At 39.7% G+C, this 27,953-nt stretch overlaps 1 protein-coding gene across 3 annotated transcripts in view; it reads left to right on the forward strand.

Annotated features, from left to right (window-relative positions):
* The window catches only part of NHSL1 (NHS like 1), a 176,644-nt gene that overhangs the window by 25,315 nt on the left and 123,376 nt on the right, over positions 1 to 27,953 (forward strand). Inside the window, exon 1 of one of the 3 annotated variants that reach the window (XM_048489676.1) lies at positions 21,374 to 22,143. The exons of the other annotated variants lie outside the window; for them this stretch is intronic. Within the exon in view, the coding sequence (XP_048345633.1) occupies positions 21,942 to 22,143 (202 nt within the window). The 5' untranslated portion in view covers positions 21,374 to 21,941. Of the gene's footprint in view, positions 1 to 21,373; positions 22,144 to 27,953 lie in introns of those variants that run through there. 3 annotated transcript variants of the gene reach the window in all.

The raw sequence follows: 27,953 nt of genomic DNA on the forward strand, positions 1-27,953 counted from the left end.
TTTCCCCTCTGTCCCTTACTCCAGCTTAGATCCCTTCAGCAAGCTGAGCTTCTCCACCTGAGCAAACTTGGCTGAGCTGCCCAAAGGGACATACTGGGAGTGTCAGCAGCAGTAGAGGCAGTGCGAGCACCAGTAGGGAAAGGAAAATAAACTGGGCCTGAGCTTTTTCTCCCCACCTCTCACTGGAGTGCTCTTGCTCTGCCTGATAGGGGAGAAGACAGCATTACTTCTCCAGCCTCTCCAGCAAGCAGTCAGGGCTCTCTGGCTCTTCCAGTGATGCCCAACAGCAAATGGGCTCAGGCTCCAGGCTGAGCTCCTGAGAGGAGATGGAGGTGGGCGACTGCCGGGCACCCTTGAGGAGTCAGAGCTCCAGTCATCACACATTGCCCTCAGGGCTCTCATGAAAGGACTCATCCTTGAAGAAACCGGGCAGCAGGATCTTGTTGCAGGGATGGGACAGAGTGAGAGGCAGGAGCCTGGGGCCAGCCGCCAAGCATGCCCCGGAAGGCAGCTGTGCCTGCAGACCATTTGGAGGAGGCAGGGAGATGGTGCCAGGTCTGGCTTCTCCCTCTGGAACGCCACCAGTAATGCTGCCCCTTGTCTTTGGCCCCCTTGATGCTCTGGTTGGGCTGGGGGCGGCTGTGAAGGGGTGGGGGCTCAGCTGTGGTTCCTCTGTTGGAAGAATGATGCTGCTGGTCCCACCCTCAAACCGTATGTGTGCTGCGACTGGCTGGGAGTGCGTTGTTGCCACTAGCTATGTTTACTCAGTTATATACCCTGTTTCTCCGAAAATAAGACATCCCCTGAGAATAAGACGTAGTAGAGGTTTTGCTGAAATGCTAAATATAAAACATCCCCTGAAAGTTAGACGTAGCAAAGTTTTTGTTTAGAAGCATGTCTGTCAAAAAGAACACCAGAGCATGCAGCTGTGGAGCGGAAAAATAAGACATCCCCTGAAAATAAGACATAGCACATGTTTGGGAGCAAAAATTAATATAAGACACTGTCTTATTTTCGGAGAAACATGGTATAGATAGAGACTCTCTAGTCTTAAGTCTCCTCTTCCTTTGATGTTGTCCTGTACTCAGTTTCAGACTGAGGTCAACATTTTTGAAAGCTCTGGGGATAAATAGGAATAAATTTATTTACATATTTTTTACATTTTAGATCCTTCCCTTTGTGGACTCAGGGCAGCTTACAACATATAAAATCACAAATTAAAAACAATTAGATTATAAAACAGTCCCCAATTTAGGCCTAATAAATAAATAGACATATACCCAGATAATAGCAGCATACTTTTACAACAATAAACCTCTCCCTAACCCTGTTACAACTCTACAGAGGGGACCCTACTAAAACTTCACTGAGGTGAAGCTGCCTCAACCATAGGCCTGGTGGAACAGCTTCATTTTGCAGGCCATGTAGAACTGCATTGGGTCCCGTAGGGTCCTGGTCTCATTAGACAGAGCATGCCACCAGACAGGGGCCAAGGCTGAGAAAGTCTTGGCCCCAGTCAAGGCCAGACAGAGCTCTTTTGGGCCAGAGACCACCAGTAAGTTGTTGGCTGAGCATAGAGCCCATCAGGGGACAAATGGCTCCAGGATTAAAGCTGAGGTCCTGTGATCATTTACTAGAGAATAGCCTTACTAAACACAGTGGGAATGGTGTCCAAGTAAACATACATAGGATTGAGGTGTAAATCTTGGTAGTGGTGACATGATACTCAGTTTTCTCTAGCCCTGTTGTCAGAGAAGAATATCGGAACTAATGGTGTGTGAAATTCAATGTACTGCGAATTTTTATTTCCCTGTTGGTACTGATTTTTTTTTTGTGCTGTCACAGCTAACTTATGGCAACCTCTTAGGGTTTTCAAGGCAAGACATGTTTAGAAGTGGTTTGCCACTGCCTGCCTCCATGGACTTTCTCAGCCTTGGCCCCTGTCTGGTGGAATGCTAGTATTCCTTGGATGTTGTCCATCCAAATACTAACCAGGGCTGACTCTCCTTAGCTTCTGAGATCAGATGAGATCAGGGTAGCCTGGGGCTACCCTGATCTGGGCTTGGTACTGAAATGCAGTAAGACCCATTTCTGGCTCTAATAGCCAATGATCTGGTTAGTTAAGTTAGAGATGTTTCCAGGTAAGCATGCTAGAACAATTTTGTAATTTGAAGAAACTTCCTGTAACTTCCCAGGTCATCAGTGTTTTCTCCAGCTGCTTTATTTAGGTATGCTTGAGCATGCAGGTGAATAAAAAATGCTAAAATAACCTTTGTGGTTTTATTTGCAAGGTTGCTATGCAATTGTATTGTTATTTATTTGGGATAGTTTTTTCTAGCTTTTCATTTTAAAATGTTCATTTGTACCTTCATGTGAATATGATTGGTGCCAGCCAGTCTTCACCTCTGATTTTGCAGCAGTCTCATATCTTGGCTGTTTGCATGAGATTTTTTAGTTTGGGAAACAATTTCTGGCATGTTTGAAAAGGGACATTTTATTGCTTTCCTCTCTGAAGTTATCCATCCAGGTGAGTAGCCAAGATCTCTGGAAGTAGTTATTTGGGAAAAAATCTTTTAAGAGTTATTTGGGTAAGAGTTACTTGAAAATCTTAAGATTTACAGTACAGTCACTTCTAGGCAGAATTACACCCTGCTAAATCCATTGATATCAGATATTGATATCAGAGATGGTTTGCCATTGCCTATTCCCACACAGCCTTCCTTGATGGTCCCCATCCAAGTACCAATCATTCTTAGCTTCTGAGATCTAATGAGACTGAAGGCATTCTGCCTTCCCTCTTTCTCTGCTGATGACTGTATGAATGCAAGGCAACAAGCTGTTGTTCAAACAAAGTTGTGACTACATTGTTTTACCATTATTCTTTTTAGTTATATGAGCATGTGCAAAATAAAAAAAACAATTGCTTTATTAATGATGGAATAAGGAGCAACCAGAATGGGTAGAAATGCTAGTAGGATTTCATAATGTCTGTAATCCCCACGTATTTCATCAAGGCTTTTGTTAGGAGAGGTTTTAGTTTAAGAATTGAGCTGAGAGTCTTAAAAGTAATGAGTTCAGATTTACAGCAGAGCTGAATTAGTTTCAGGATCATTGTATTAATTTACTCCAGATGTAGGAGATTATGATTTGGGGGCATGAGGGAGAGCTGTACAAAAATGGTTTTAAATTTGACTGCTTAGATGCACATGCCCTTATGATTGAGTTTTGACTCTTTTAGAAACAATTTGCATGGCTGGGGTCTAGTGTGGTTTCCAGGCTGTATGGCCGTGTTCTAGTAGCATTTTTTCCTGACGTTTTGCTTGCATCTATGGCTGGCATCTTCAGAGGATCATGGCATTTTGCATGGCATTTTAAGATAAAACACTTCACCTGCCCTTTCTTCTGTTAGAAACAAGTGGCAATGAAAAGAAAATGAATCTTTCAAGTGATTTCGCTCAGAAGTCATTTATTTGGGAGGAAGACTCAAATTCCAGATTCCTCAACAATTTTTTGTATACTTTGTGCAGGAGTAATGCAGCTTGTTAGCATGACAGATGTTCAAGAAAACACTGTGGAAAATACGAAACAGTTTGCCTTTATGGAGTATACTGCAGCTGCTATTTCATGAATAAAATTATGGACTTTTAAAGCACCTGGGATGTATCTAATAACTTATTAGCAGCATAATCTGTGGTAACATATATTTTGTCGTAGGCTTTCACGGCCAGATTCAACTGGTTCTGGTGGATTTTCCGGGCTGTGTGGCCGTGTTCTGGTGGATCTTGTTCCTAACGTTTCCCCTTCATCTGTGGCTGACATCTTCAGAGGTGTATCACAGAGGGAAGTCTGTTACACACTGTGTTCAGAGAGAAGGAAATGTTTGGGGTACATATTGTCCATGTCCCAGGGTGGGGAACCAATCAGTAAGTGTACTGAGGTATCTGGAAGAAGATGGAAAGAGATGGGAATGCAAGGTTTGCAGCTGGCGATCTGTATGCCAATGTTTTTGGTTAAGTAATACAACTTCTATTTTAGGCTTGTGTGATAAAGAAGTGGGTGTGCCCTATTGCTTTGAGTCTAAGAAAAGAAGCACTGTCAACAATCTTACCCATTTCACATCAGTCGACTGAGTTATGTTTGCAGAGATTTCTGCTGTTTCACTGTCAGTATTCTCTGTGTGTTCACATGCACAAATATTTTTTATTTCTTCCAATTCCATATCGGTGAACACTTTATTCCAAATAATAAATCATCTTTGGTCAGCCAATCTGATATTGTGGCTTCTGGATATTTTTCCTTCCACAAATTAAACATTTGTTTTAAATAGCCTCTTTTAGATGGTTCAGAGTTGTAATAGCAAGCCATTATGGTGCGATTTTCAGCACAGTATATTTCTGACGTTTCTTTGGTTGAGTATTTGCAGGGCACCCTGCAGGACTAAGCCCCTGTTCTTCATTCATAGTACCTGTAGTTCTTCTTCCTGGTACCTGTAGCCCACGTCGATGGATGTCCAGGGTCACCAGCACCCGCCGCGGTCCTTGTTAACCCGGGTCCTGTTTCTTTTGTTTCACCATCGTAATGGATTGATGGGTGCACTTGGCTTCTCCAATGTGGTCTTTCTGGGGGGTGACCCTTCTGGTAGCATACACTGCCGCCAGCTAAGGCCACACCGTAATGGAAGCACACAAGCCCCACCTGTGGAGGGGATGGGGATGATGATGATGATGATTAAATTTTGTATTCCACCCCCTCCCTTTCAGGCTTAGGGCGGCATACAACTATTTTTTAAACCATAAAACATTTAGAATCATAGCTAACATAACATCAAAAAAACCATATCAAGTGGTAATATTTCTAATTTATAGTGTTTCTAAGTGTACTATATTTCTGGCATCTAAGTGCAGAATTCATATATATCTCCTGTGGCTCCATGATTAGTAACAGAACAGTTTTGCTAAATTAACACAGCACATTCCATAGACTCTGTTTTCATTGTATCCATTACAAATGCTTTCCTGAGCTAGTCTATTTTAGCAAACTTAATACTGTTGTGGGCTTTTAAAAATGATTTTTCAGCATGACTGCATAATCCTAACAATCATATCTGTTTTCTTTAAAGCCCTCTTCCCTTGCTCTCTGACACATAATATGTTATAATATTCCTAAATTTCCTGAGACTCTCTAGCCATGTTTTAGACTACAAATCTTAATGTATGTGTTGAAAACCAAGAAATGTCATAAATCAGGGAGGGAAGGGAGATTAACTGCTAATAGGTATAGGATAATGGGAAAGTGGTATATGTAAATCACGTTTGTTTGTGTGGGGTTATGGTTTTTGTGAATGTGTTTTTTTCTGCCTTAGGCTAGGGGTTGACTACTGGTGGTAAATGCTAGCACAAGGTGAAATATCATCGTATTCACAAGAACACTCTGTACGTCTAAGATTTTGAAAACTTTCATGATAATGCTCATACAGTCAATCTGGTTCTGAAGAATGTATTTTTTGAAACCCAAGGATTTTCTTTGCTAGGAAAGAGGTGGCCAAGTTTGTGGAAGATGCCATCTTATTCAGGACTGTTGAAACTTAAGCAAATTGTACAGAGGTTTGAAAAGGTTTCTCCCAGTTGAGTCAGTGGACAACAAAATGGCAAATGATGTTCAGCATAAGTGTAAAATAATGAATATTGTAATTTAGAAAAAATCACATTTCTATCAATACTGAGCAGATGGTGACCAAATAGAAAAAAGTTCTTGGGATCATGATAAATTTTGATATTGAAGCAGGGTACAGCAGCATTGAAGAAAACAAATGCTATGCTATAGATGATTGTTACTGTTGTTATTATTATTGCATATTTTTTCCAAGGAAGTCAGGGCAGTGCACATTGTTCTTGTTGCTTCAGTTTTGTCTTAATAACAATCCTGTGACGAATACCAGATTGAGAGAAAACAACTGGCCTGGGATCACCCAGTGGAGTGATATAAGTGGAGATGAGAATTTGGGTCTACCTAATCTCAGGAGCCCCATGGCACAAAGTGGTAAGTTGTAGTATTGCGGTCAAAGCTCTGCTCATGACCCGAGATACTTCCTGTAGGCAGAACTTTCAGTGGCTATAACCATCACAGTCAAATGGAGCTTCCAGGTTCAGAGGTAGAATACCAGTTTCAGGGGACAGGTGGAGCAAGTAATGTGGGATTCTTATTTCCTTCCGTCGTCCACTGCTGTTGTAAATAGGAAGTTGTGCAAGGAGGCAGCTCTGGTCTGATTTAGCACAGTGTAGCTGTCACTTTCTCTCCCACTTTCTGGAGTAGAATGGGGATCATGGCTACCAGGAAAAATTCTGGTGGGCAGGTGTGGGGGCACCTCTCCTGAGCAAACTGTGGCAGAGCTGAAGTCTTGACATAAAAGCTGTTTTGGAACTTGCTAATCCAGTGTTGCTTAATCATTGAACTGAAATCCAGCAAGAAATTTCAAAAGAAGAATGTTGGTTAAGGATTGTACGGAACAAATTGCAGCAGTAAAATCACACTATTGACCTTCTTTCTTCCTTAATGTTCCAGGAAGGTTTTGTCAGTGTTCATTTTCTGTGATTATTTGGACTGTGAACTTCAACTGTTTCAGCAGTCTCTTTGGCAGTTAACTTCCAGATGTGTTAGTAAACTTGAGTAGATAAACCTGACTATTTGCTTGAAATAGTAAGTGCAATCAAAATAGTAAGTGCAATCAAAAGCTACATTGGGATTTGTTATCATCTTCTTCGTGTTACTAATCCCCAAGGAAAATTCACCACCTTTATTGCTCTTGATTCCTCTCACTATGTTTTCGTATACTACTCCTGAACAAAATTCATGTAATACCTTTTATCAGGGTCTATAAAAATGTTGTAAAACATTGTGCGATCTTGAGAATTATTCAGATCTCTTACTCAAGAGTGTGTTTCTGTCCATGATCTTATTCTGTTCCTGTAGTAGGGACAGTCAAACCTGGAAAGTGCAGGGGTACAAGGTGGAGTTAGTAACAGACACCCTTGACCATGGGGAAGAAGTTATTGAGAACAAAGGCAGCCTCTACTTTTAATGTGAAAACTAGTGCATTCAATGGGAATTACTTTTTTCTTCAGAATTTATTTATTTAGTTAGTTATTTGTTCTACTTGATATACTGCCCAACCCCCGAAGGGCTCTGGGTGGTGTACAATAACACATTTAAATACCATAATATAAAATGCAATAAAACTATAAGTTACTCAGATGATGATAAATGCAGATTGTAGCCACTGTTCTCCTGTAAATGAAGGTTCAGAGTCTGCTTAAAGATTTCCACAGTAGCCAACAAACAACAATGGCATCACAATTCGGAAAGTTAGAGATTTGTAAAAGGAAATAGTTTCTGGAAGCTGGAAAGGAAATACATTTCTACTAAATTTCAAGAGACTGCCTTAGCAAATTGCAATATCTAACTGCTGCCAGCATACAAACCAAAAAAAAAATGTCTTACTTACAGTACTCTTCTGCAGTATTTGTCTTGGCTTCATCATGCTCTGTAATAGGAATCAGCTTAGTATTCCCTCTTAGTATTCACGTCTTGCCTGGGATTTGGATATGAAATAATTCTAGATGGTTTAGTGGAAAGGATGTTTTCTCTAGCACAATATATTTCCAAACCTACTCAGAATTTTCCCCAAATCAAATTTTTTTTATATATATTTTAAGGAAGTGTGGTTCAATGTAAATATGGATTTGGATATTAGTAGACATTTGTTAACCTTATTTTTGCCTTTGAAAAAGTAGGGCTTTGAAAAGACTAATTTTATGTTTCATGTATCTGTTGCTATCTTTCAAATTAATTTTGTGTGACTTTGTTAAACAGTATTGAAATCTATAGAAAATACTTTGCCTATGAAATATAGAAATTTGAAGTGTATTAATAAAGCTGGATAAACTGTCTGCAAAGGGTCTGTTCCAAGACAGTATTTATGCTGAGTCAGAAAATATTTTCAGATTTGATTTGTGTACTATGACTGACTCTATGGTAATTATGGAAAGTTACAAGTGCTTTCTGGATCTCACGGAGGGGGTAGCTTTCCAGCAGAATATGGCTATTATTTCAGTGACCATGAGTAGCGTAAGACCTATTTTGTAAAGAATTCTCCTTAGCCTACTATTTTTGGGCATCCGATAGCAAATTTATTTTAAATTTATTTATTTATTTTGCTTTATTTATTTCTTGACTGATTTTTTAAAAAAAATATTCTATTCAGACTTTAGCAGAAGAAGAGTTAGCTTTTATACCTTGCTTTTCTCAACCTTTTAAGGAGGCTCAAAGCAGCTGATAATCCGCCTTCCCCTCCCCACAGCAGGCATCTTATGAGGTAGGTAGGGTTCAGAGAGAAATGTGACTAGCCGAAGGCAAGCTTTATGTGGAGTAGAGGAAGACATCCAGTTCACCAGATTAGAGTCCACCTATCTTAACCACTACTACACCATGGTAACTCTGCGATGAATACACTAATAACATTTAAATAAAATATTGAGCAAAAAATTCAGCTGTTTTTGAACTTCAAGAGAATCCCAGAACTTCCATGAAATCTGCATATCATTTTTATACTGATTAATATTTTGCATGTGAACAAATAATTACACTTAATATAATTTAGGCACAAAAAAGCAGCCACTGTAGTATTTAATATGTCTAATTCTTTCCATTGTCAAATCTGTGGACACTTAAATCCAGACACTGGAGCCTTGAACCAACAAGACAGTTTTTTCTACAAGCCTGAGAAAAACTCAAGGTTTGCAGAATATTCTGAAGAATACACCGGGTTCTCATTAAGGAGAAATACAGGATATAGTAAATCTATATCTATAAACACGAAATACCACTGACTGACTCACTGACTGACTCATCAAAAGAACTCAAAAACCACTGAACTTACAAAGTTGAAATTTGGCACACCGGTTCATTATGTGGTTTATGTGCTCACTAAGAAAGGATTTTTCAGAATATTCAGTTTTACTTGAGTTATTACACATTTACTGTTTTAACTGCTCATCTCTGGCCATCTGCGCGAACATTCTAAGGGCAAACCAGCCCCTCAGTCCACAGACATGCTGCACGAACATTCTAAGGGTGACAGTTAAACACCACCAGCTTCAACAAACAGGCTGCAAAAAAGCATGCTGAATATTACCCCAAAGTTAACAGACAGGCTGTGAAAAAGTACCCCTCCACCCACCCTCACGTTAACAACACCGTTACAGCCAAATACAATCAAAACAGATTACAAACCACACTATCACCTTGGACTACTAAACATTTGTTGGGTTTTGCATATGGACATCAGATTGATTACTGTGGGGACAAGTTTACTGCTCTCGGTCTCCAATCACCCTGTGCTTGGTGTCGTGCTCTGAAGTGGCAGGATGAGTCCCCAGGGATGTGCTGCAGTGGCGGTACAGTCCAGCTGCCTGCCCTTCAACCCTACCCTGAACCTCTTCACAGCCTTCTCACTCATCAGCATCCAATGGCAGAACACTTCCTTTCTGCATCCCGAAAATACAACGGCTGCTTCCGCATGACATCTTTTGGAGGCCACCAGGTGGAAGAGAGCAATAACACATTGCATTATAAAAAGACAACTACAGGAAGCTGCTGCAAAATATACGAAAACAATCCCATCAGTCCACAGACAGGCTGTGAGGAAATATGCTGCATGTCACCCCAAAGCTCACAAACAGGCTGTAAAGAAGTATGTTGAATGTCACCCTGAAAATTATAGAGAGCCTGGGATGAAGTATACATAGCGAAGCACGGAAGCCCTGCTAGTAAATAATAAATATAACTGATGATGGTAGGAGATAACACGTAGGTTAGTTGTTGAAAAGGGGAACAGGAAGCACAGGAAGATGAGGATATGCAGTTTGCCAGGAGGAGGGGAGGGAAATGAGATGCCCTTCACATGTCTCTGTGTGTTTACCACTGCACTGTTAGACGCAGCTGGGCAGCTGGCACTGTGAATCTCTGTCAGATTTTTCCAGGAAGGGACTGCCAGCTATAGGGAAGGAGGGAAAACTGAATATGGGGTAATTGGCTGGTGGGTAGGAAGGAGAGAAAGAAGCACTAAAAGGGAGAGGTTATGGTGACTTTCAGCAAAAGAAAAGAGGAAAGAATGTAGGAGAGAAAGATGAGATGCCTCCTGCAAGTTCCCACTTGTTTGTATTCTGATTTCAGTGAAAAAGTAAGCTTGGCTTGTTCTCTTAAGATTTAACAGCTTGCTGAATTTTGGGCAGCTTGTAAGGGGAGAACAAGTGCCTATGAATCAAAGGATGTAAACAACTCAAAAATCACCATTTATTACTATTATATAGCGTTTAAAGTGGAGACAGAAGACTGTTTGTCTCCTGAAGCCAGTAGGTATACTGTCTGCCTTGTCACCCAGAAAGCGCGTGCAGGCCTTCTGTTTTATTTTTTGTGTATACACTACAATGTAAACAGCTTTGGATGTTTCTTTTTTTGAGCATGTTATGTTAGTTCTCTTGTGCAAAACTGTTGACTGTTTTATGTATAACACTTTTTAGCTTTCTTGTAGGCTAGTCGATTGAACAGACACTGATGTTTTGTTTAAATGTCATCCATGAATTATCAGTCACTTCTTGTGGAAGATGCACCTCATTTAATTTTTAAATATACAGTTGCAGTGTTAAATCATCACTGTGCCCCCACTGAGTGTTCTGAATCTTTTAGCATGGTAGACTAGACATCAGAGAGTGATTGTATGAAACTCTGTAGGGTTCCTGGCATCTTCAGTTGATTCATTCTTGTACTGTCTCCTGGTTGTTGGTACACAAGAAGGTATCTTATTACTGACTCAGACCACTGGTCCATTAAGATCAGTATTATCTACTCAGACTGGCAGTAGCCTCCTAACATTTCAGGTGGAGGTCTTCCATATCACCTATCACCTGAACCTTTTAGCTGGAAATTCCAGGGATTGAACCTGGAATCTTCTCCATGTCATGCAGATGATGTGCCACTGAGCCGCAGACCTTCCAAAGGAGATTAATTGTATATTCCTTCTCTTAACCTGGCATTAGCTTGCTCGCTCCTTCCTTCATCTCTTTCTGTAAATCTAGCAAGAGTCTTTGCCTTGCAATCATTTATAGTATAATGTTGTAGAAGCTCTAATACCGTATGGAGATTTTTCCAAATCACAAAATTATGCTATATTCTATATCAACTACTATTATTTACAGTTACAATTTAAAATGTTCCGCTTCTGGGTTTCTGTTTTCCTGGTGAATGACCAAATTTCTTCAAGAGTTTGCATTGTTAACTTATGTTTCAAGGCTTGAAAAGAAGTCTCTTGACTTTTTCTTGTAACTATGCTATACATTTCCTGCTTTATCCCAGGGATAAGAATATTAAAGGGTTAAAAATAAATGAACTTTCATTCCAGAATTCTTTTTAAAAATGTGCTAGACATTTTCTTTACTTTGCATTTTTTTTTTACAAAAGATGAAAATAAAATTTAACTATTCAAATTATGTGAATTATAGTGTAATTTCATGTAATTCATCTTGGATGTGAAAGCTAGTTACTCCTCTCTTCCCAATATCTTTTCCCCTTTGTAGAGTCTTCCTTATAAAGAAAGGGAGTAGTTATTTACAGTTGTTCAAGTCTCTAGGGTATTTTGCCATAGGAGATTTCTGTGTTTTGAAGCCACAACCCTATCCACACCCAGTCTTGGGGTACAAATGTGGAACATGATATGCAAACTTGGCAAGTCCTTAGATGTGGTTTTTTCTCTTGGGACTGTTTGGAAAATAGCGATGTTTGATACTTCCCTGAAATTAGACTAGCTTCAGTTTTGGATTCAGGATGCTCCTGAAGACAAGGTCACTGGGAGGACCAGCTGTAAGAGCTGAACAGTATGCTGTCTCCATAAATTCATGTTTTTTTAATCCCAACCTTTGTTTGCTGAGATTGCCTGGGGGCATTAACTTGCCTTTCAATTCTATCTCCACTGCCCTTTTTCACCAGCCAGGTTTCTGCTTCAGAATGGGATGTCACATGATGATGTCACAGTGAATTTCGGGGAGACTTCCCACCTAACTAAGTTTTGGCAGTGTTCATTTGACCCTTAGTTCAGGAGCAGCTGACCATTCATTACCATCTTGAGTCCCCTGGAACACATGTCCTATTTTACTGAAGAGACTGGGTATTTGTAAAAAATCAGAATGTTTAATCACCTTGTGAAAGCATGGGGTTGAATAGAATTGAGGATAATGGGGGAGACAACTTTAATGCTTATATATGAAATGCTTTTACGAGTGTTCCAGAAAGAAAAATATATTAAAAGTAGAGGGTATATGTATGAATATCTCTTCTCTGTTAAAGATTGTGAGATAACTCAGGTTTCTAGTGATGTCATCACAGTTCTTTTGAATATTATTTTTCAGGTTATTATTTCTGGCTTCAAATTTGGCACCCATTGGCTTTTCCCAATCATTCAGTATAAATTATCTTCAACATCTACCACTTTGAAGCAAGCTTGGTTAGGACATGAACCTCTCTAGTTTCAATGGCAGTAATTTGCTTTTCTCTCTTTTTTTCCTTTAATTTCTTCTTGTTACAGATCTTTCTTTCCTTTGCCTTTTACTTTCCTTTGGAATATTGCCATGTGGGACATCCAGTCGTTCTGTCTTGCTGTGCTTGCAAAAGCGGAAATTAGTGTAGCAAGAGTGAATGGTTTCATGCTGCCATCTTCTGGCCCTACCTGACTTTGTAATACTAGCATGCTTGGAGAACTTAAAAAGTTAAGACAAGGTTTCAGACATTTCCAACTGGAAGACTGAAATTTTGTCCTGTGGGTTTCAGAATGTTGTCAAATTTGTTTCCATTTATTCTTTTGCGTAAAGAGTACTCAGTTCTGGGTAAACTGCTGAAGGGCATTTTTCTTTTCTTTTTTTTTAATAAAAGTTTTTTAAAATACTGGTAAATATAAACAGAACAGGGAAAAACAAATCATATCATAACAGCAATTACAATTACATGAAAAGAAAAAGGGAAAAATGTACATATAATAAACAATAAATGATTATAGCAATCGTAATGAGCAGTAAATAGTGGTATAAAGCATTAAAAGGTAATTATCATAATAAATCTAAGCATGCATTTCATAAGATACTCTATTTAATTCATAATAAAAATGATAGACATGAAATGAATTATGATGGAATAGAATAAATAAAAACTTGAAGTGGTGATTATTATTATAAATTTACACAATTAAAAATACTTCCTGGATATTAAATCTTGAGTTCATCTGTTACTACCATCTATCCATAATATATTTAGATTGTCCCCCCTTTTTGACAAAAGGGCATTTTTTTCTAGTTTCTGTCACTTGCTAGTATGAGTTGCTAGCTTGTGTATCTTGCTTCATTAAAGAAAAACCAGTATGTACTGGTGAAGAAATTAGAAGGGATATTCTATGCTTGGGTCTCCAACCTATGGCCTTCTTGATGTTCATGGACTGCAGTTCCCATTGGCTCTGCCAGTTGGCCATGCTGGGAGGGGCTGACAGGAATTGTTGTCCATGAACATCTGGGCCATAGCCTGGAGACCTCTGTTCTACACTGTATTACAGTTAGAGCATATCTTCTTTCTGAGTTACCTGCTCTACCTTAGAAACCATCACTTAGGTACCTTTTTCTTGTCTGCCTAATCTCACAGAATGGATTATGTCATAGCTATGATACATTTTCCATTGGTATGCAAGTAATCCTTCCTTTAGATTTCCTGAAGCATGGGAATGTGACTGATCAGATAATAAGAAACATACTCTGAGCTGTGGAGAATCATATGCTAGGTATCTGAAACAAGAAAAAGCATTCCTTTTCAAGAAGCTGTGAATTAATTATATTAAGTAATTATCATATCATATTATATTATGTAATTATATTAATTATATCAGGTAATTAAACATATTAGGTAGTTATATTAGCATATGATGTTTAATGATTGCTTGCTTATAGTTTGGATAATGTTAAATGTGCTATACAAGATATTCCAATATATTGTGTAGTTTAGGAATTGAAAATATCTCCTGAATCCTCCTTGGCTTCCTGTTATGACTACAGTATACTGTGGATAGTGAACCGTTTTCCTATTGGGGCATTTTTAATTCTTCTTCATGTTTACTTTTGTTCTGAAATACATGGAACAATTGGTATAATCTTGACCCAAGTTCTTCCAATTTGTTTGTGCTTGGGTTTGCTAGAATGCAAAACGTGCAGTATATATGTCATTTGTGATTGGCATATGTGTAGAACACTTTATTTAAATGTGCTCAGCTTTAGACCTTCTTTATATGAATATCCTCTTCAAAATATTTATATGGGCTTTTATATTCATGTGTACTCAACTATCAAAATTACATATAATTTTCTATGAGACAATTTGTGTATATATATTCTTCTGTTTGTACCTATTGGCTCAAGGTCAGTGTAACATTCTTGATTGGGAATGCCCTGCTGGTTCGCTCTTGTGACCTCAGTCTTTCTTCCTTTCCCTTTAAGGAGCTAGACGTGGGGTAATATTCATTTACATTAAGGCTCGCCATATTTTGTTTGACCAGGTTTTGGAAGTCAGCATTTAATCCTGCTTCCAGTTCTGTTTTGAAACTAAACATGGTTAGGCAGACATGAGTACCTCTGATAATGGGAATTAGAAGAGGGATGAAAGAGACTGGGGAGCAAGTGGAGGACACAGAGGGGCTCAGCATCAGTGACAGAGCATCTCCTTGGCTTATAAAAGGTTCCAAGCTCATTACTTGGCAAGGATCAGGTAGGAGGTGATGCGAAATAACCTGCAGGGCAGCTATGAGTCATGTAGACAATACCGGCTTTGATGGACTAGTGCAGTGGTGGCAAACCTATGGCATAGGTGCCAGAGGTGGCACTCAGAGCCCTCCCCACCCCACACACATATCCCCACCCCACACACACATTGCCCCCCCCCCACATCTAGGCTGGCCTGGGCCGCTGGACTTGATGTGCGTGCACATCAGCGAGCAGGGAGGCTGGCGGGCCTGGTGCCTGTGCTTCAGGTGGCTGCTGCCCGAGGGTGGGGGGGGGGGCAGAGGCCGCAGAGATGCTAGAGAGGCGCAGGGCGGCGCATGTGGGACTTGCTGGAGGTTACAGCAGGCTGGCTCCTCGAGGAGGTTACTCAGGTTAAATTGCCGCATTGACACTTTGCGATAAATAAGTGGGTTTTGGGTTGCAATGTGGGCACTCAGTCCCGAAAAGGTTTGCCATCACTGCCCTTGGGCATCTTTCAACAATAAATTAACATATTAAAACATGCAACTTTTCCTTATTAAAGGTGTCACAAATTCAATCCCTCACTGGACTTTTGGTACTGAACATGGTGTTGAATGGATGTGCCTGGCTTTGCTCTAGCTTTGCCAGGCAAGTGTGCAGTTCTGAAAAGGCTGTAAAAATGTGTGAGATGCAAACGTGCTCCTTCATATTGCTAAAACAGCTCAATAAATTGGTTTGCTTTTACTTGGTGATGATTTATTTGTGAAATACGTGAGTGTGTTTACAGTGTTGCAAGTTACAACAGCAGCAAGCAGACAGGCTTGGGTGAGTCATGGATATCACATAGTACCACACTGTCTGGTGGTTACTGCCGGATCTGACCCAGATGAGTACTCTTTTTCAAAGGCCAAAACAGCCCTAGAAAGAGCCCTGTCTCCTCCCTGTGCCTTTTACTGACAGAAACTGAGGCTTGATGTCTGGAAATACTGTTGTGACTGCGTAGCAATGGCCAATAAGGGCATTAATTTCTTAAAGCTATGGATGCTGCCTCTGTTCTTTGGTTTTCTTTTGTTTGTTTGAGATTTCAGGGTTTTTTTTTGCAAATCTGGGATGCTTGTACATTTATAAAAAGATCTGTTTTGCTTATTCATGGTTATGGCAGAATTAGATATATTGATATTCTGTACATTTAAGTTTAGTTTATTTTCTATAGTGCCATTGTAGGCACCCTTCAAAGTTCATGGAATTGAATAGGCTTAGAGAGGTATAATTCTGCTTTGGATTATACTATTAATTTCGCTACATCTGACTGGTGTATGTTTCTGGCATTGCATTGATACTAACTCAGACCTTGCAATTCAAACAATTTCATCTTTGGTGGCCCAGCACATCATCCATTGAATCATTTCAAGATTCCCTGAAGTCATTTTGAAGAACAACAGTATTTTTAAAGGTAAAAAAATATTCAGACATCAGAATTCCTTGCTTAGCCAGAAAAGGGTTAACTAAAGGTTAACTAAATTCAAGGTTAACTAAAAACAAAAGAAGCTGCCATGTTTGTAGTTGCATGATGCCATCTGTAAACACAAAATCTGTCTACAGTGAGCATTGTTCATGCTTGCTCAGACACTGCTTCATCACAAAATCATTCAGTCTGCATTCCAAAGTCTCCAAAGTATAGCCTACCTCAAGAAGGAAGAAAAACCCATGACACAAATAAAAGTTTTTCAGATTAACAAAGCATTATAGGTCCATACAAGTATTGGGTAATTCCCTAGACATTTTGTTACTTTTCCATTTTTTATATTTACACTCCTCCTTTAAATGTTCAGTAGGGCATACCTGGGTCACCCAATAAGCAGGTTAAATGGCCACACATGAACCCAGATCACACTGATCTAAACAGAACATACTAAACACTATATTTTATATGCCTCTGAAAAATTAAACCAAGCATACTGTACCACGTTGAGACTGAACCAAAACGCTATCTCCACACTTTTGCAAGTAACTCTTAGATTTCACATACCATCCATAAAATGGGAATAAGTAATTGTTTACAGCCGAAATTGTTGTGAAGAAAAATAGCAACTCAGAACAATGGGTAGTCTGAATTCAGTTGCACTGTATGTATGAGAAGGCAGCAAGGGAAAAGGATGGTGGATCAATTAGAATAGTACAAACTTTGACAGTGATGGATCCAACTGAATTCTGTGATGCCATGAGGGATTCTGCCAGTCCAAAAAACAGCTTTGTTGATCTTCCTGGACAAGCCTAGAATTCCAAGCTGGATAAGGCAATTGCTAGCTTTGCTCCTCAGTAATATTTGTGTAGGAATTCAGTCACATGGTTCAATATGGGCATGGGTGATCTAAAGAGGATGGATTGACAGCTAGACTCATGCCAAATCAGAGCAAGCTATAGAGCTCATTTGAAAGCATGAGGTAGTGGTGATAGTACAGAAAAATGTTACTTTTGCAAGCTGTTACGTCAGCAGAATCGTATCTGGCTCAGTAATTCAAAAATGAGAAGAAATTGACAATTAGCTATGACACTTGCACTCAATTTTTGCTGATAGAATTGCTCAGGTTCTCTTCAACTAGACTGGTAGTTTGAAAATGCTGGATCCTGGAGACTAAGAGAACCAGTTTGAGAATTACTGAGGAGTATTCTCTGGATGGTTTATGTCAGTGATGGCGAACCTTTTCGAGACCGAGTGCCCAAATTGCAACCCAAAACTCAAGTGCCAACACGGCAATTTAACCTGAATACTGAGGGTTTTGTTTAGAAAAAACAGTTGGCTCTGAGGCGCATGTTACTTGGGAGTAAGCTTGGTGAAGCAACCATGCAATGCTTCGAATGGATGAATCACAACCCTAGGAGGGTTTAATCAGAAGCAAGCCCCATTGCCAGCAACCGAGCTTACTCCCAGGCAAAGGATCATGCCCAGGCCAGCCTAGGGGTGTGTAGGGGGGTGATTTTCTGCCCCCTCCACATGATGAACTCTCTGCACGCGTGCCCACAGAAAGGACTCTGAGTGCCATCTCTGGCACCCGTGCCATAGGTTCGCCACCACTGCCCAAGGGGAAGAGCATCCTAGAAATCAAATTATAAATAAAAATAAATACATTAAACCCCTCTTCTTCCTGTGGAATGGTCCACTGTGGCCGTGGCTGCTCAGGAGGGGTATTTTAGTGAGTTTTAAAGGAAAAGCATCACATTCTTCCCTGTGTCACCTGGGCTGGGGAGGGAGCAAAGGCAAATAATCCTTCCCTAAAATTTGCTACATGAGATTCTTTAACTGGAGAGTCCACAGTTTGAATCTGGAATCTTCTGTATGTCATATGTAATCTCAGGTCTTATAATTTGAATATTTTCTGTTTGGTTTATTTGATTATGAGTTACGTAGTTTAGCACATACTTAGATATGTGTTTTTGTCTTTCAGTTAGACTTGGTTGTAATTCAGGTTATTTTTGAAAAGTGATTTTATAATTAGCATTCTGTAAAAGTCATATCACTTAAATCAGATTTTTTGCCATTGTCATTTTTATTCAGGGTGGCTTGGATCCCACAATCCATCAGTAGAAAGTTCTAATGGTTGCAGATCTTCAGTATTCTCCTGTACCCTTCTGATCCCTGGAAAGTTGATTCCTGGACTAATAGTGTTGTGAGTTGGTGGGCTATACTGTGGGAAGGGAAGGTTGGAAACTGATGTTCCACCTCTTGACTCAACAGAGCCAGTGCTTGCAAAGGGAGCAGGGTTTCAGATATGTCCTCTTTCTCTGACCCCTCTCCCAACTTTGCTCTTAATCCATGCAGGTCCCATGACAATGAGAATCATCTTTCTCATTGTCAAACATGACTGCTGGGGGTGAGTTAATTTAGGAAGGATCCCTGATCCTTGCACTCACAGATCATGGAATCTGGTCCTACTTTTTCAGTTCCCCCCTCCCAAGCTGACAGTTGTGAAAATATTTTCTCAGTAAAAATATTAATGGGAGAAAATGTATAATTATGCCTTTTTGTGCAGGATAGCGCAAAGCTGTGTGTGTATATCACAGTGCTCAGTTTTGAATGAACAGTTTAGCCAAAGGAGAGTACTGTTTCTGAAGTAGGTCTGTGAGTAGTGTGTAATGTCAATAACTATTTTTATATACAGTTTAACTATGAAATCTACTGGTTCTTTTTTCAGTGCACTAACTACTACATGTCCTTTCAAAAAGAAACAACACAAGGCTCATGATGCAGCAAGGTATACTCCATGATCCACCTGAGGATCCTGACCCACATGTTGAAGGCAACTGTAGATTGTAGTCTACAAGAGATTGAAGTCTCTTCTTTTACACCTTTAATTTTAGTACAGAGAATTAGCATTTTTTCTATTTCAATCTATTTGTTCAACAAATAATATGATAAGACTCACTACCTCTCCTGCAAATTAAAATTCTTACCCCTCTGTTTTACTGCAAGGCAAAAGGTTTTAGCGTGAGAAAATATGTGATGTCAAGTTTACCAACTGACTGGACTAGTTGCATCTTCGTATGAACAGGGACCTTATAGCACCATTGACCTTGTCACAATAAATTGGGCTATTTTTCTTCTCTTACAATAATATATTGTGACTAAGTCACACCATGTTTTACTGTCACATCATTAGTTCCATTGCATTGTTGAAATGGAAGAATTTTCAGTGGATTATTGTAATGTTAGTCCATTTAACTACTTGTGAGATGAAGACTTCGTTCATAGCATTATTGCAGTGCTGGATCTCTGGAATTTAATTGTGGCATTTAGGTTATATTTGATTACCCATTTCTTATCTTTTCTTTTATCATGAATTAAAAATTATTATTTTAAAAATTCTTTTTACTTGGCTACAGTTAAATATATATTCCATGTATTAGCTTTTAGTGGTGTCGGAAGTCTGTGAGTACATGTGTGAGTGTTTTCTCCAAGGAGATTCAATATAAATACTGCCTATTAAATTATTTACTGAAGACAGTTGGCTAAGCCATTGTTCCAGGAGCCAAAGGTCATTTTGGTATGCCTAGCTGATTCATAGGTAATCTGATACATTACTTGGCTATTTGCTTCCCAGGCAGAAGGTTAAACCTTATCCATTATGATGAGTCACAGCACCATAATTTTCAGGTGAAAGGAATTATTTGCATGGTTTCTGAAGCTGCTGTTAAACTAGTTTTCAGAGAACGTATGCTTAAGAATGACCATCAGTGGCCTGTGACAGCAGTTCTGACATGATTGGTGTCATTTCACTGCTAGGGTGCAACTTATTTTAGCCATCTTTTTCTGAAGACCCAGGTTTCCTTATTGTTTTGAATCTAAAAAAGTAATGTCTGAGATTCAGGAAATAGTTGTGCACGAGTGGATTATTCACAGACTACTTGCATTGATGGGACTAAACTAGGGTAAGTGGCCTGCGACATTTGCAGTGTGTATTGACCTAGAAATGTACAATGAGGTTTGATATGCCTTTTAATCTACAGTTCTTTGTTTAAAATTATTGATAAAAGTCCTTTAGCAGTAGAAATATTAGCATTGTGGTATGATATTCTCAGAAGCAGCCGGTCAGCATCCAAACTAAAGGATGCTAGAAGAGTACTGATGTTTGTAATCTTCTACTATACTTTGTACCATGCAGTGTTTATTCTTACCTCCTGTATTGTATCTCTTCTCCTTTTCTAACATGTATTTGGGAATAATTTGCGGAAAACTGCATACCAAATATTAAAATGTAATTTTCAGTACAATTCTTTCTTTTTATTAATAGTTTTTAAAAATCTAATCTAAAACACATGCTAATCTTAATGTCTTCCTCTTTTTAACTGAAAGTTAATGTGATGAAGACATAACTTAATCTGGTGAAACACTACCATGCTATAGTGATAAGCAAAACACAGATGAAATCTTTGCAGCTGTGTACTGAAAACTTCCTGTTTGGGTGCTGTGTGGTTTCCGGGCTGTATGGCTGTGTTCTAGAAGCATTCTCTCCTGACGTTTCGCCTGCGTCTGTGGCTGGCATCTTCAGAGGAAGATGATAATATTCCTCTGAAGATGCCAGCCACAGACGCAGGCGAAACGTCAGGAGAGAATGCTTCTAGAACACGGCCATACAGCCCGGAAACCACACAGCACCCAAGTGATTCCGGCCGTGAAAGCCTTCGACAATACAACTTCCTGTTTGTTTGTTGCTTTTCTTTTCACTGCCAATTAACCCAGCAGTGCTTGCAAACTCATCAGTAATCCTCCCATGTGTGTAACAGTATTAAACAGAGAACAAAGTACTGTTTAAATATTGAGATTTTTGTTGCATCTTGTATGAGTTGACTGAGGTGCCTTTGAGTCCTGTGTCCCCAGCTCAGAAGTTTGCACTGCTGTTGATCTCTCTGAAATGGAAAGGAGGCGTTTACGGCGGTGCCTTTAGGAGAGAGAGAGAGAGAGAGAGAGAGAGAGAGAGAGAGCCTATCATATTTCACCCTAATCCTAACCGATAGCTACCGCCAGGCAGTCTCTTTTATTGTTAGGCGAATCCTTGTGGAGAGCCCTCTCTAGGCTTTTCATTAACAGGCAAGCAGAATGGATGGCTTTAACAATCCGAGCGGCAGAGCCCTTTCCGTTCAGAAAAAGGGGAGTTACTCTGATTTGAATCTTGATCTGGCAACTTGTTAGCACAATTTCTGTCTTTCTGACCAGAACATTTTTTTGTATGTTATCAAAGAGAAGACTGGATTACAATCATGTTGCTGGAAAATTATATTGGCAGAAGAGAGGGATTTTGGATGGTGTATACGCCAGTATTGTATGGTGGTACTAATGTGCTTTTCTGAAGCTTTTTTTTGGGGGGGGGGGTGCAAGTCTCTGTGGGTTTTTTTGTTTCGTTTTATTTTGTTTTCACCATGTTTTGTTTGGCAGCTTGCAAAGTACTGTAGGCTGAAACCCTGGAGAGTTGAACAAGCAGTTACTTGGTTCCAGAATCTATGCAGGTTTAAACAGAGCAAGTTGTTTTCATTTAAGTTCAAGGAAGCACTGCAATATTTATACTGAGGAAGGGACAGAAGACAAGACTTAATAGGGGTTTTGATAGCTGGGTTTTGGAGAAAATGAAAAAAGAGTCTGCCTCACGGACATTCTGGTTTAAACCTAACTCAGGATCTCTCTCCCGTGCTGTGAGCTGGATAAACTTCTCTACTCTGTCTAAGCAGACAAAAAGGTTGTTTCGCAGCGATGGTGAACTCACGTCTATATGTGGGCAGCAGGTGGAAGAGGATGAGAATTGGACCTACAGACCCCAGTACAGAAATGGTGAACATAATTGTTTTTAATTCATGTTGAATTATTTGTATTGTTGCTTATAATGTTTCCCTTCCCCCTCCTTTCCATTTTCTCCACAAACAGCCAGCCTTTCCTTTGACCTTTTGGACTCTGTGACAAGTGTTTCCCCGTGGTGCATCCAACTGCTTTGTAGTATGTTGCTGCAAACCATCTATCATAGGAATCCCACCAATAGGAAAATGTGTTCTCTCAGTGTTTCATTAACATGGCAGCTGAATTGTGATAGCAGCACAACACGTAGCAGGGGGTTTACTGAAACTGCACAAAATGTATAGAAATCTAAAGGGATGAAAAGTAGAACTGTAGAAGGGATTTTAAAAACACACATCTATTATCTTGGGAGAAATTATCTGCCTTTGGGGGTGTTGGTAGAGGAACAGAAATTCAGAAAGCTTGTGTGTACAGAATGGATAGTACATAATGGAGACAATAAAATATTTGTCGGTTACACTTGTTGAAGGGGCGTGAAGTGGTCCTGGGAATTGTAGTCAAGATCTGGCTCATGAGTGGATTTTTCGTTTGGTTTTCTTTGCAGTGTGTCTGTATGTGTCAATTCCGTGACAACAAAGAAGCCATAACTGTTACTCGTGTTGTGATACAAAAATGCATTTGAGTCTATTACGGGTGGAGCATCTGGCTTAACCTAATGCTTTTTTGCATCTGGTTAGGTGTACTTAGCATGGCCTTTCCTACTTTAATCAGAACCCTTCATTCACATTGTGCAATTCAGCTGAGTTACTGGGGTTGCCATCTCCTGCCCCGGGCCACGCATCCTTCCTTCTACTCCAATGTGTCTCATCTCTGGCTTCTATTTTCTTGCTTAGGGCTAGCTTTATTTACCACCCACAGAAAGCATGTTCAGTATTTAATCAGGGCTTGGTAATTTGGGTAAAGGAAGTTTTACTGCATATTGAAGAAATCATTACTCGTTTTGGTAGATCTTGAAAGTACATCTGAACATCATAACCCATAAAATAAACATAGTTTCTTATAATATGGCACAATTTTCTTGCCAGGGTCCTGATGATAATCTTGTTGGAAACTACAGTTCAGTTTGCTGGCATATTCACTGGAGGTTTGGATTACTCAAGGAAAGGGTGGGAAGAAAATATCCCACCATGTTTGCATACATAGTTTTGGAAAAGCTTCTTATGAGTAGAAATGTACTTTCAGTATCTTGTGTATTGAAAAGTGAATGCAGAAGTCTATAGGAACTGCTGGTCCCTTACTCTGAATGCCTACAGCTATTACTCAGCAATGCTTTATCCTTCTCAAGGTACTCATGTGCTCTGTTTTACTTTCCTCTCATATTCTTTTGAAGCCCTGATTTCTAGAGCCAGAGGGAAAAGTAGGTCCATAATGCATTACCAACTTCCCCATGGCTGTTGGCTTTGGACGGGATTTCCCTGTGGCTTTCTGTGCAAAGCATTACATCAGAGCAGAGGTGATCCACCATTTTGGCTGCCCTCAGTTGCGTTGCTTTTTCCGAGGATGCCCTTTGCAAATCCAACTGCTGAGAATCAGTCCCCGCAGGATCTCTTTCAAATAATTCCCTTCCTCAATTCCCTCCTCACCCAACTACCACCCACCTGCTGCTCCTTTGATTCTGCTGCCACCTTTGTATGTGTGTATTTTGTTCAGCATTGCTTCATTTGCGAGATATATTGTTGAATTGATAGAATGCTGGTGTTAAAACAGCAAAAACAAAAAGTCAGTGGATCACTCTGAAATGGGTGAAATTCCTGACCAGGGAAGGCAGGAGGAGCAAGAAAATCTGAAGAGAGTGTAACGCAGTGCCATCTCCTCTGCTTTCCCTTTGGAGCTAGGCGAAAATTCGATCTTTGCGTGCTCTTCAGAACCATGGGGCTTTTGGGATCTGTGGTGCTGTGGCCGCAGCGCAACTGAAAATCAGCCCTGAAGGAAATGTATGGTCACCATGGAGCAGACCACTCATGCATAATAGGCCATAATAATAGTTGTTAAAGTCAAACCAGAAATGTTAAGCTGAGAGTACTATTGACATCAAAGTTTTGATTACTTTTTGTGAGTAATGCATTCTGTGTAAAGAATTTACCAGTGAAAGAGTGTTTGGTAATATCTGTTGTCTCCTTGTTGTTAAATCCATATAGCATCTGTCCATCCAACATTCACAAGTCAAATCCAGAAAGCATTCTTGTGAAATTTAATTTAAAATCCAGTTAATCGGCTGCATAATGACTCCTTTCTGTGTACCTTAGTGTGATTAACTCCTGAGATGTGTTTACATTGTGAGTTGATAGACTCTTTATAGTTCTAGCAGGATGGAGAGATGTTTAGTTTAAAAAATGTTGAACTCTCGGGTACCTAAGGGGGAAATATGGAAGTTGAAATTAGTTAATGGTGGGAGTGAAAGGCAAGTTTCTGATGGGCAACATTTATATTGGTCACATAAATCTTGGTCAGTTAGATAGCTTCAAGTAGTTTGTGTTGTACTGAACACAACTGTAAGTTTATTCCTGCTGCTTGCTTAGTACTTTGGATGCTTTAATCCAGTTAAGGCAAACATTAATAGCTGGCTACTATGGAGTAAAAAAGAAGGCTACATAAAGATGGGAGTACTCTCTTATTGGGTATGGGGCCATTTCCATGGTTCATGTTTAGAATTCATAGAAAGCCAATGAAGAGAGTGCTTCTACATAGAAGCATTGCATGGAACACATTTCAAGATGTAATTGCAATAGGCTTCTGTCTCACAGTGTGCTCAGATTCTTTCTCCAGAAAATTGTCATGGATCTCTGTAATGTTTCATCATGTAGATCACTTGAAAAAGTTCACCAAAGAGTTCAGAATATTGAGCTAGATTCGATTCAATATCTCCGCTGACAGAACAGCAGAACTTCCCTATCTCCTCCCTCCTGCTACAGCCCAAAGTGATCTGTGAAATACTGCTCATGAGGTGTAGGGAACCCCAGAAACAGTATGAAGGTAAAGCTGAAGGTTTGTCTTGGGAAGGGGGAATCGGTGAAAGATCTTAAATTGAGTCTTCTGCAATATAGAGAACAACAGGTATATATTTGCTAAAATTAGAACTGTGGGAAATTCTCTGTCCAGCATAGACACAGTCCAGGTGCTCGGGAGCAATAGCCGCAGAAGGCCATTGCTTTCACATCCTACATGTGAGCTCCCAAAGGCACCTGGTGGGCCACTGCGAGTAGCAGAGAGCTGGACTAGATGGACTTTGGTCTGATCCAGCTGGCTTGTTCTTATGTTCTTATGTTCACTGTATGGCATTGTATAGGGGAGTACATAATTGACAGAATCCAGGTAGGAAGGGGTGGTGTGAACAATGGTGGTGAAGAGGTGGTGAATTTGTTTTCCTGGAATATTGTCAAGAACACCAGCCAAAATACTATTTATATGTTGTTTTGTAGACAACAGACTGAACCTGGACCATGGAGAATAAGATGTAATTTTCAATAAACATTAAGCTAGGATATGCATGAACCTAGCTTGCTGCCTTATTCCTTCCTCCTTCCCCCTCTTTTCTTGCAAGCAGGTCCTCTGTTAGAAACTAACATGTTCATTGGTTTATGGGGTGAAGACCCTGCTTGTTCCTTCTAATTGTTAAAGTTGTAGATTGTGAGCTTCCTTGTCCTGAAACCAGTTTCTCCCATTCCATTATCTCCTTGCTAATAAATTGATGTTGTTTGGAATATTCCTGTTTCTTCTGTGATCACTTTGAAATGAAATAAGTGGTGTATTATGCTCCTTTACAGCAGAAACTGTTTTGTCTTTTAAATTTTATGTTCTTTTGCTTGTTGTGTTTCCCATAAACCTTCTTACAAAGGAAAGCTTTCTTTAATGAGAGTTCACACAGACAGACAGTGATGGGGGTGGGAATGAAAATGGGGGGAGGTAAAATACAGTGCACTGCTTTTGATTGCAGCATTATTGTACACTTGACTTATGGAAAATAAAGGAGTCTATTGTACAGTGCACAGTAAGAGTTGGTAAGACAAACCATTTTCCCTCTTTAATTGGACAGCAAGTATAAAAAGCTTGAATCGCTTGTATAATAGAAATTGTAGAATCTTTTTTTCATAGTGAGGAAAGAAGGAAGAATAATGTAGGTGGTGTTCAAAATATTCTATCTGGTGGAGAGCAAAAGGATTACATTTAATGTAACTAGCACAATCAATGTATATAGTAGTTATGCAATGGAATACTGAGGGGTAATATTGGAAGCAGTTTCAATATACAAAATTCCTACACAGAAAGTAATTGTACTATTATTTTCCTATATTTGTAATGCTGCTATGTTTTTATAGAGTCTGTAAATTGATTTTGACTTAACTTATGTATTGTTGATCTTGGCCTGTTGTACACTGCCCAGAGCCCTTCGGGGGTGGGCGGTTCTAAAATCTAATATATATATATATATATATATAAATAATTGACTTCTACATTGCCATATATGACAATCAGACCTGTATATTTTGTTTTAAACGTAGACAGTGTAAGTATTTGTTAATGCAGTGAAATCCATGAGTGACTATTGCATGTGGTATTTCCTACAAAGAAATGCTTATTTGTAGGAACTGTGCAAGTTGAAGTTACTTTCACAGTTGTGAAGGAAAGATGGAAAAAGACTTCCTTCTTCCATATGAACCTACCTGTCCATTCCAGGGTTCTTCAGAAGCACTGCGTCAGGTGCCCTACCATGTGAGAGTAGATGATTTGCATCCCAGGAGAGCCTTCTTGGCTGTGACACCAAAACTTTAGACTTCCCTCCCCAGGAACAAACTCTCCCTCTTTTGTTGTCTTTTGTCTGCTGGTGAAGATTTTTTTGCTTTGTTTGGTATACCTGTAGTTCAGTGTTGTGTTTTTATTTAATTATTTTATATGTACTCTATAAATAATTAACATCTCACAATGTGCAATAAATGTTGTGGGAGCACCTGATACCTTAACACTGTTGACGTTTTGCAAGGTTGATCTGATGAATGTTTGGATGAGAACCAATGAAGGGAAGAAGAATTTGGATTTATAACCCACCTTTATTTCCTGTAAGGAGGCTTTAGGTGGCTAACAAACTCCTTTCCCTTCCTCTCCCCATAACAGACACCTTGTGAGGTAGGTGAGGCTGAGAGAATTCTGAAGAACTGTGACTAGCCCAGCAGGTATGTAGGAGAGGGGGAACAAATCTGGTTTGCCAAATAAGAGTCCCCTGCTCATGTGGAGGAGTGGGGAATCAAACCCAGTTCTCCAGATTAGAGTCCACTGCTCTTAACTACTACATGATGCTGACTCAGTGGGAAGGTTCATACAGGCCACTGCCTGGCTATTCAAAAGACATAACAGAATAATATTTTTTGGTAATTCGAATAATAATATTTGTAAAGATAAGTAATTAAAACATACACAAAAGAACTGTAAAAGTGAATTTTAACAACTGTTGAAACCAATTTCAAAAGTTGTGACTGCCACTGTGCACCCTTGGTAAAGTTTAGACTCTGTAGGGATGGGGTGGGTGGGAACAATTAAGATGATCTGCCCCCATAGCTTGATTGATCTGATTGGTTTTCAGTTAGCATTAGTGGATTTTTCTGTTGATATGGCCATCATTCCTGTCAGGGCCCTGGTTGACCTCTGGAATGAGGAAGTGACCCAGCAAGTGACACAATAGATCCTAAGTGCCTTCTGTCAAGTCTAAGAACCTGGGCACCCCCTTGGTTTAGTGACCAAAAGAAAGGCAGCAAAGACTGCTAGAGTGACAGTGGAGAAAGACTGGGGATGAATCT

The sequence above is a fragment of the Sphaerodactylus townsendi genome, linkage group LG01 (assembly GCF_021028975.2).
Source record: "Sphaerodactylus townsendi isolate TG3544 linkage group LG01, MPM_Stown_v2.3, whole genome shotgun sequence".
Taxonomy (NCBI): Eukaryota; Metazoa; Chordata; class Lepidosauria; order Squamata; family Sphaerodactylidae; genus Sphaerodactylus; species Sphaerodactylus townsendi.